Consider the following 10,649-nt stretch of genomic DNA (forward strand, 5'->3'; position numbering starts at 1 on the left):
ACTATGGTGTTCTGAGTGTTTGTGTGCTGCTATGCAGTTGCTAGGGTGTTCTGAGTGTTTGTGTGTTGCTATGCTGTTCTGAGTGTTTATGTGTTGCTCTGCAGTTGCAATGTTTTTTGAGTTTTTGTGTGTTGCTATGGGGTTGTTAGAGTGTTCTGGGTGTTTGTGTTGCTATGCTGTTGTTAGGGTGTTCTGAGTGTTTGTGTGTTGCTATGGGGTTGCTAAATTGTTCTCAATGTGTGTGTGTTGCTATGCGGTTGCTAAGGTGTTCTGAGTGTTTGTGTGTTGCTAGGGTGTTCTGAGTGTTTGTGTATTGTCATGCGGTTGTTAGAGTGTTCTGGGTGTTTATGTGTTGCTATGGGGTTGTTAGAGTGTTCTGGGTGTTTGTGTTGCTATGCTGTTGCTAGGGTGTTCTGAGTTTTTGTGTGTTCCTATGGGGTTGCTAGGGTGTTCTGAGTGTTTGTATGTTGTTATGGTGTTGCTAGGGTGTTCTGAGTGTTTGTGGATTGCTAGAGTGTTCTGATTTTTTGTGGGTTGCTAGGGTGCTCTGAGTGTTTGTGTGTTGCTATGGGGTTGCTAGGGTGTTCTGAGTGTTTGTATGTTACTATGGTGTTTTGCTAGGGTTTTCTGAGTGTTTGTGTATTGCTGTGGGGTTGCAAGGGTGGTCTGAATATTTTTGGGGGATGCTCTGGGGTTGCTAGGGTGTTCTGATTGTTTGTGGGTTGCTAGGGTGTTTGTGGATTGCTAGGGTCTTCTGAATGTTTGTGGGTTGCTATGAGGTTGCTAGAGTGTTTGTGGGTTGCTATGAGGTTGCTTGAGTGTTTGTGGGTTGCTAGAGTGTTTGTGGGTTGATAGGGTGTTCTGAGTGTTTGTGGGTTGCTAGAGTGTTTGTGGGTTGATAGGGTGTTCTGAGTGTTTGTGGGTTGCTAGGGTGTTCTGATTGTTTATGGGTTGCTAGGGTGTTCTGAGTGTTTGTGGGTTGCTAGGGTTTTCTGAGTGTTTGTGTATTGCTGTGGGGTTGCAAGGGTGGTCTGAATATTTTTGGGGGATGCTCTGGTGTTGCTAGGGTGTTCTGATTGTTTGTGGGTTGCTAGGGTGTTTGTGGATTGCTAGGGTCTTTTGAATGTTTGTGGGTTGCTATGAGGTTGCTAGAGTGTTTGTGGGTTGCTATGAGGTTGCTTGAGTGTTTGTGGGTTGCTAGAGTGTTTGTGGGTTGATAGGGTGTTCTGAGTGTTTGTGGGTTGCTAGGGTGTTCTGATTGTTTATGGGTTGCTAGGGTGTTCTGAGTGTTTGTGGGTTGCTAGGGTGTTCTGAGTGTTTGTGGGTTGCTAGGGTGTTCTGAGTGGCTTCTCTGATCTTCTAATGTTTAAGTGACTTTAAAGCACGTCTGTGTGTTTGCAGGTCAGAGGTGAAGATGGTTTCTCCTGCGATCGCTTTGGCTTTGCTTCCTCTGTTACTCACGCTGATCATCCGCTATCGTTATTTCTTCGTGCTGCTGTACCGGGCCGTCCTGACCCGCTGGGTGCGCGACTGCTTAACGGGCCTCAGCCGCGAGGAACGGGCCTTTCAGTACATCCTGACCCACGCCACGCCCGGAGACTCGCAGAGCATCCTGGACACCTTCGACCAGTGGTGCAGCAAAGTGGAGTTCATCAGCAACATCGGGCCCAAGAAAGGTATGCGCTCACTCGCCGTGTTCTGATTGGCTGTCGCGCTCACTCGCCGTGTTCTGATTGGCTGTCGTGCTCACTCGCCGTGTTCTGATTGGCTGTCCTGCTCACTCGCCGTGTTCTGATCGGCTGTCGCGCTCACTCGCCGTGTTCTGATTGGCTGTCGTGCTCACTCGCCGTGTTCTGATTGGCTGTCGTGCTCACTCGCCGTGTTCTGATTGGCTGTCCTGCTCACTCGCCGTGTTCTGATCGGCTGTCGTGCTCACTCTCCGTGTTCTGATTGGCTGTCGTGCTCACTCTCCGTGTTCTGATTGGCTGTCGTGCTCACTCGCCGTGTTCTGATTGACTGTCCTGCTCACTCTCCGTGTTCTGATTGGCTGTCGCGCTCACTCGCCGTGTTCTGATTGGCTGTCGTGCTCACTCGCCGTGTTCTGATTGGCTGTCCTGCTCACTCGCCGTGTTCTGATCGGCTGTCGTGCTCACTCGCCGTGTTCTGATTGGCTGTCGTGCTCACTCGCCGTGTTCTGATCGGCTGTCGTGCTCACTCGCCGTGTTCTGATTGGCTTTCGCGCTCACTCGCCGTGTTCTGATTGGCTGTCGCGCTCACTCGCCGTGTTCTGATCGGCTGTCGCGCTCACACGCCGTGTTCTGATCGGCTGTCGCGCTCACTCGCCGTGTTCTGATCGGCTGTCGCGCTCACACGCCGTGTTCTGATCGGCTGTCGCGCTCACTCGGTGTGTTCTGATTGGCTGTCGCGCTCACTCTCTGTGTTCTGATCGGCTGTCGCGCTCACTCGCCTTGTTCTGATCGGCTGTCGCGCTCACTCGCCTTGTTCTGATTGGCTGTCGCGCTCACTCTCTGTGTTCTGATTGGCTGTCGCGCTCACTCGCCGTGTTCTGATCGGCTGTCGCGCTCACTCGCCTTGTTCTGATTGGCTGTCGCGCTCACTCTCCGTGTTCTGATCGGCTGTCGTGCTCACTCTCCGTGTTCTGATTGGCTGTCGTGCTCACTCGCCGTGTTCTGATTGGCTGTCGTGCTCACTCTCCGTGTTCTGATTGGCTGTCGCGCTCACTCGATGTGTTCTGATTGGCTGTCGCGCTCACTCGCCGTGTTCTGATCGGCTGTCGCACTCACTCACCGTGTTCTGATTGGCTGTCGCGCTCACTCGCCGTTTTCTTATTGGCTGTCCTGCTCACTCGCCGTGTTCTGATAGGCTGTCGCGCTCACTCGCCGTGTTCTGATTGGCTGTCGCGCTCACTCGCCGTGTTCTTATTGGCTGTCCTGCTCACTCGCCGTGTTCTGATCGGCTGTCGTGCTCACTCACTGTGTTCTGATCGGCTGTCGCGCTCACTCGCCGTGTTCTGATTGGCTGTCGCGCTCACTCGCCGTGTTCTTATTGGCTGTCCTGCTCACTCTCCGTGTTCTGATCGGCTGTCGTGCTTACTCACTGTGTTCTGATAGGCTGTCGCGCTCACTCGCCGTGTTCTGATCGGCTGTCGTGCTCACTCACTGTGTTCTGATCGGCTGTCGCGCTCACTCGCCGTGTTCTGATTGGCTGTCGTGCTCACTCACTGTGTTCTGATAGGCTGTCGCGCTCACTCGCCGTGTTCTGATCGGCTGTCGCGCTCACTCGCCGTGTTCTGATTGGCTGTCGTGCTCACTCGCCGTGTTCTGATCGGCTGTCGTGCTCACTCGCCGTGTTCTGATTGGCTGTCGCGCTCACTCGCCGTGTTCTGATTGGCTGTCGCGCTCACTCGCCGTGTTCTGATCGGCTGTCGCGCTCACACGCCGTGTTCTGATCGGCTGTCGCGCTCACTCGCCGTGTTCTGATCGGCTGTCGCGCTCACTCTCTGTGTTCTGATCGGCTGTCGCGCTCACTCGCCGTGTTCTGATCGGCTGTCGCGCTCACACGCCGTGTTCTGATCGGCTGTCGCGCTCACTCTCTGTGTTCTGATCGGCTGTCGCGCTCACTCTCTGTGTTCTGATCGGCTGTCGCGCTCACTCGCCGTGTTCTGATCGGCTGTCGCGCTCACTCTCTGTGTTCTGATCGGCTGTCGCGCTCACTCTCTGTGTTCTGATCGGCTGTCGCGCTCACTCTCTGTGTTCTGATCGGCTGTCGCGCTCACTCGCCGTGTTCTGATCGGCTGTCGCGCTCACTCTCTGTGTTCTGATCGGCTGTCGCGCTCACTCGCCGTGTTCTGATCGGCTGTCGCGCTCACTCTCTGTGTTCTGATCGGCTGTCGCGCTCACTCTCTGTGTTCTGATCGGCTGTCGCGCTCACTCTCTGTGTTCTGATCGGCTGTCGCGCTCACTCGCCGTGTTCTGATCGGCTGTCGCGCTCACTCTCTGTGTTCTGATCGGCTGTCGCGCTCACTCTCTGTGTTCTGATCGGCTGTCGCGCTCACTCTCTGTGTTCTGATCGGCTGTCGCGCTCACTCGCCGTGTTCTGATCGGCTGTCGCGCTCACACGCCGTGTTCTGATCGGCTGTCGCGCTCACTCGCCGTGTTCTGATCGGCTGTCGCGCTCACTCTCTGTGTTCTGATCGGCTGTCGCGCTCACTCGGTGTGTTCTGATTGGCTGTCGCGCTCACTCTCTGTGTTCTGATCGGCTGTCGCGCTCACTCGCCTTGTTCTGATCGGCTGTCGCGCTCACTCGCCTTGTTCTGATTGGCTGTCGCGCTCACTCTCTGTGTTCTGATTGGCTGTCGCGCTCACTCGCCGTGTTCTGATCGGCTGTCGCGCTCACTCGCCTTGTTCTGATTGGCTGTCGCGCTCACTCTCCGTGTTCTGATCGGCTGTCGTGCTCACTCTCCGTGTTCTGATTGGCTGTCGTGCTCACTCGCCGTGTTCTGATTGGCTGTCGTGCTCACTCTCCGTGTTCTGATTGGCTGTCGCGCTCACTCGATGTGTTCTGATTGGCTGTCGCGCTCACTCGCCGTGTTCTGATCGGCTGTCGCACTCACTCACCGTGTTCTGATTGGCTGTCGCGCTCACTCGCCGTTTTCTTATTGGCTGTCCTGCTCACTCGCCTTGTTCTGATAGGCTGTCGCGCTCACTCGCCGTGTTCTGATTGGCTGTCGCGCTCACTCGCCGTGTTCTTATTGGCTGTCCTGCTCACTCGCCGTGTTCTGATCGGCTGTCGTGCTCACTCACTGTGTTCTGATCGGCTGTCGCGCTCACTCGCCGTGTTCTGATTGGCTGTCGCGCTCACTCGCCGTGTTCTTATTGGCTGTCCTGCTCACTCTCCGTGTTCTGATCGGCTGTCGTGCTCACTCACTGTGTTCTGATAGGCTGTCGCGCTCACTCGCCGTGTTCTGATCGGCTGTCGTGCTCACTCACTGTGTTCTGATAGGCTGTCGCGCTCACTCGCCGTGTTCTGATCGGCTGTCGCGCTCACTCGCCGTGTTCTGATTGGCTGTCGCGCTCACTCGCCGTGTTCTGATTGGCTGTTTGTGCAGGTAAGATTCTGGACCGGCTGCTGCTGGAACACTGTCCAATCAATGTGCTGGAACTGGGCACTCACTGCGGCTACAGCACCGTTCGCATGGCCCGCTCGCTGCCCATTGGTGCTCGCATCTACTCCGTCGAGATGGACGAGCGAAACGCTACAGTGGCGGAGAAAATCATTCGACTGGCGGGCTTTGATGAAGACATGGTGAGTTTCTCTTAACGCGATTTGTGAATCAGAATTTATCACAGCAACACTTGACTGATATACACTATTGGTTGAAAGTTTGGAATTAGCATGTTAGCGATGTGCTGATTTATGAAATTTACTCATAAATTTATTAATTTACTAAATTAATTTATGTTAGCAATGTGCCAAAACATGCTAGCATTGTGCTAATTCATGTCAACAGTGTGTTAAAACATGTTTTCAATGTGCTAATTCAAGCTAGCTACCTGCTAAAACATGTTGTTAACATGTTAACAATATGCAAATTTATGTTAGCAACGTGGTAAACATGTTAGCAATGTTCAAATTTATGAAATTTACGAATGATTCATTTACAAAATAAATGAATGGAAGCAATGTGGCAAAACATGTTAGCATTGTGCTAATTAATGTCAACAGTGTGTTAAAACATGTTAACACTATGCAAATTTATGTTAGCAACGTGGTAAACATGCTAGCGAAGCGTGGTAAACATGCTAGCTAACATGCATGCTAGCGAAGTTTAACCATGTTAGCAATGTTCTAATTTATGAAATTTACAAAATTATTAATTTACAAAATAAATGAATGCTAGCAATGTGTCAAAAAATGCAAGCATTGTGCTAGTTAATATCAACGGTGTTAAAACATGTTAGCAATGTGCCAATTCATGCTAGCAACCTGCTAAAACACGTTAACAATATGCAAATGTATGTCAGCAACGTGGTAAACTTGCTAGCATTGTGCTAATTCATGTTACCAATGTGTTAAAACATGCTAGCATTGTGCTAATTAATGTCAACAGTGTGTTAAAACATGTTAATACTATGCACATTTATGTTAGTTACGTGGTAAACATGCTAGCAATGTGTTTAACCATGTTAGCAATGTTCTAATTTATGAAATTTATGAAATTATTAATTTACAAAATAAATGAATGCTAGCAATGTGTCAAAACATGCCAGCATTGTGCTAGTTAATGTCAACGGTGTGTTAAAACATGTTAGCAATGTGCTAATTAATGCTCACAACCTGTTAAAACATGTCGTTAACAATATGCTAATTTGTTAGCAACGTGGTAAACATGTTACCAAAATGTTCTAATTTATGAAATTTACGAAATGATTAATTTACAAAAAAAATCTTGTAATACTTTAATATTTTGATATTCTTTACTGTTTATATGAATATGCTGTGGACAGAGGGGGGACTGGTTGGGGTGGTTGATTGTGTCGAAGAGCTTTAGTTTGTCTGTGTGTGTGGTTGTTTGATGTTATTTTGAGGACCCCCTCGAAAACGAGATGTTCCATCTCAAGGGGTTATCCTCTAATAAACTGAATCTGAAATGAATGCTAGCAATGTGGCAAAACATGCTAGCATTGTGCTAATTAATGTCAACAGTGTGTTAAAACATGTTAACAATGTGCAAATTTATATTAGCAACGTGGTAAACATGTTAGCAATGTTCTAATTTATGAAATTTGCGAAATTATTAATTTACAAAATACATGAATGCTAGCAATGTTGCAAAACATGCTAGCTTTGTGCTAATTAATGTCAACAGTGTGTTAAAACATGTTATCAATGTGCTAATTAATGCTCACAACCTGTTAAAACATGTCGTTAACAATATGCTAATTTGTTAACAACGTGGTAAACATGTTACCAAAATGTTCTAATTTATGAAATTTACGAAATGATTAATTTACAAAATAAATGAATGCTAGCAATGTGGCAAAACATGCTAGCATTGTGCTAATTAATGTCAACAATGTGTTAAAACATGTCAACACTATGCAAATTTATGTTAGCAACGTGGTAAACATGCTAGCAATGTGTCAAACCATGTTAGCAATGTTCAAATTTATGAAATTATTAATTTACTAAATTAATTTATGTTAGCAATGTGCCAAAACATGCTAGCATTGTGCTAATTCATGTCAACAGTGTGTTAAAACGTGTTAACACTATGCAAATGTATGTTAGCAACTTGGTAAACATGCTAGCAATGTGTTTAACCATGTTAGCAATGTTCTAATTTATGAAATTATTAATTTACAAAATAAATGACTGGTAGCAATGTGCTAATTAATGTCAACAGTGTGTTAAAACATGTTAGCAATGTGTCAATTCATGCTAGCAACCTGCTAAAACATGTTAACAATATGCAAATATATGTTAGCAAACGTGGTAAACATGCTAGCAATGTGTTTAACCATGTTAGCAATGTTCTAATTTATGAAATTTACTAAATTATTAATTTACAAAATAAATGAATGCTAGCAATGTGTCAAAACATGCTAGCATTGTGCTAGTTAATGTCAAGAGTGTGTTAAAACATGTTAACAAAATGCAAATTTATGTTAGCAATGTGGTAAACATGCTAGCAATGTGTTAAACCATGTTAGTAATGTTCTAATGTATGAAATTATTAATTTAAAAATAAATGAATGCTACCAATGTGCCAAAAAATGCTAGCATTGTGCTAATTAATGTCAACAGTGTGTTAAAACGTTAACAAAATGCACATTTATGTTAGCAACGTGGTAAACATGCTAGCAATGTCTTTAACCATGTTAGCAATGTTCTAATTTATGAAATTTACGAAAATATTAATTTACAAAAAAAAATGCATGCTAGCAAATGTGCCAAAACATGCTAGCATTGTGCTAATTAATGTCAATAGTGTGTTAAAACATGTTAGCAATGTGCCAATTCATGCTAGCAACCTGCTAAAACACGTTAACAATATGCAAATGTATGTTAGCCAGTGATGGGAATAACGGCGTTACAGATAAACGGCGTTACTAACGGAATTATTTTTTTCAGTAACGAGTAATCAAACGAATTACTGTTCCTCCCGTTACAACGCCGTTAGCGTTACTGAGGGAAAAAAAAGCGGCGTTAGTCGCGTTACTATAATTGAGCTCACTGAAGCGCTTTTCATCCGAACAGGCTCTCTGTCAGTCGGACCTGCAACGTGTGTGTGTGTGTGTGTGTGTGTGCGCGCGCACCAGCCATTCGTGTTGGGGGTGGGTGCGGTGGTGCACATACATAACTGATGATGATTGGTGGGTGGGAGACAAGGTTGAAGTTGATAGGTTGAGTTCACACCTATTTTTTTCACGGTCTATGGTTCACACACACACACACACACACACACACACACACACACACACACCAATGACGCACACGCATATGCACATTCAGCGATGGTCCAACGACTTCAAAGGTAGCTTTCGCAAACTGGAAGTATAAGCGCTACTTTTCCCTCGTTGAGGTGAAAGGTAAGAATATTTATGTAACATGCAACTTATGCCCAGGAAGAAAGAGTCTCTCCACGCCGGTGGCAAGTGATTCTGAAGCGCCTCACATCATCAAATGCCACAAAATTAGTGGCTAAAAACCCAGGTGATAACGTGAGCTCCACTACCAAAGGAAAGTATAGTACTGATAATATTTACACAATATTTACACTATAGTAGGCCTACTGATAATATTTACAATAATGCATTGAATTTGATAGGTGTCTCTTACATTGTCCCACAGCAACATTACAATAGTGTACATTAATGTACAATGTTTTATAATAATAATTTATTCTATTTAGTGTCCAATTCATTCATTTAACATATCTAATATTGGGGGCATCCAAGTTATTTGACATATTTGAACATTTGAAAAAAAAAAAAACAAGTAACGCAGTAATTACTTTCCCTGGTAATTAGTTACTTTTATAATGATGTAACTCAGTTACTAACTCAGTTACTATTTGTAAGAAGTAACTAGTAACTATAACTAATTACTTTTTTAAAGTAACGTGCCCAACAATGATGTTAGCAACGTGGTAAACTTGCTAGCATTGTGCTAATTCATGTTACCAATGTGTTAAAACATGCTAATTCAATCTGGCTTTTAAAGCTACTAAACTATTTCGAAGTTTGAAACGTTCTGCCTTGTCTTTTTCGTGCTAACTTAAAGATTGTCTACAAACCATTGTATCTTGTTTATACCCGCGATTCCTTACAAAAAATCAATTTATTCAGCAAGGATGCATTAAATTGCTAAAGCGAAAGCATTGAGTGTGCAGGGTTTTCTCTCTTTCAGGTGGAGCTGATCATGCGTCCGTCGGATGAAGTGATCCCGCGCTTGCGTGAGGATTTCGGCGTGGAGCGGCTGGACTTTGTGTTCATGGATCACTGGAAGCGCTGTTATCTTCCAGACCTGCAGCTGCTGGAGGGCAGTGGCCTTCTGGGAGAAGGATCCATCATTCTAGCTGACAACGTCATCTTCCCCGGAGCGCCCAACTTCCTGCGGCACGCCCGGCGCTCCGGCCTGTACGAGGTCAGAGTTCACCGCGCCACGCTGGAATACATCCGTGGCATCCGTGACGGCATGGCGGAGCTGACCTTCCTCGGGACAAAGTAAAACATTTGTGTGTTTCTCTGTGAGGAGATTATGAACCCTTACAGTCAAAGGTTTCATTCGTTCGCATGAAGACTCAGTGAGATCTCGTGAGATCAGAAAGTCAGCATGGAAGGAAATTCACTTATTGTGAACAATTCATCCATGCACGGGTTTCTTTTTATAGAAATGTTCTTGTAATGTTTAGTCGAAATGTCATAACTGGATGTTTCAGTGACATATGCAGGATTCACCAATCATTTAGTGTGCATAAACCCACATCCAATCAACAACTAACGCACAGAATCAAGTCCCGCCCTACATTTATTCTTTTATGATAATACGTTACACTCCGAAATATGTCACAATATGGACGAAATTGATCCCTATTGCTACTTTAGTCATTAAATTACTCTATATAATCATTTATGCATCGTTTAACCATTTAACTTTTTATTTTATATCAATTACTATAATATATTTATTATTGTAAATATATTGAAATAATATACTTTGTATTAATTATAAATAATTAGTATTAAATATGAAACAAAATAAGGAATATTACTGTTGCAATACTTCACTGTAAAATAACAGTACTAAAATTATTTTTTATTTTGTTGGAAAAATCACTTGTAAAAGAACACAGTGACAGGCTTTCCTCTGAATCATTTATTAAAGCCGTTGTATATATACTTCCCCCATGGGTCAAAATGACCCAAAGCCCGGATATTATACTTACTCATTTTTTGTCCAGAAAGCTTATTTAATAAAAATAAAAAAAATTGATATTTTCTATTTTATTTACCTCTAAATTATTTGGTTTTATCAATAATCTTAATATAAATTAGATATAACATACAAAATAACTCTCCATCACATGCAAATACATCTCAAAGTCTCACATTTGGGTGATCTCT

The 10,649-nt window shown here is 44.8% G+C and overlaps 1 protein-coding gene across 1 annotated transcript; it reads left to right on the forward strand.

Moving 5' to 3' along the window:
• Positions 1-1,414: 1,414 nt before the first annotated feature.
• tomt (transmembrane O-methyltransferase) lies at positions 1,415-9,753 on the forward strand (the record flags this gene model as incomplete). The annotated part of the gene is made up of 3 exons (XM_079823906.1): positions 1,415-1,676; positions 5,129-5,325; positions 9,433-9,753. The coding sequence occupies 3 exons, from the start codon at positions 1,415-1,417 to the stop codon at positions 9,751-9,753; spliced, it is 780 nt and encodes a 259-aa protein (XP_079680032.1).
• Between the last annotated feature and the right edge of the window lie 896 nt (positions 9,754-10,649).

The sequence above is a fragment of the Gobio gobio genome (genome assembly GCF_949357685.1).
Source record: "Gobio gobio genome assembly, chromosome: 8".
NCBI lineage: Eukaryota > Metazoa > Chordata > Actinopteri > Cypriniformes > Gobionidae > Gobio > Gobio gobio.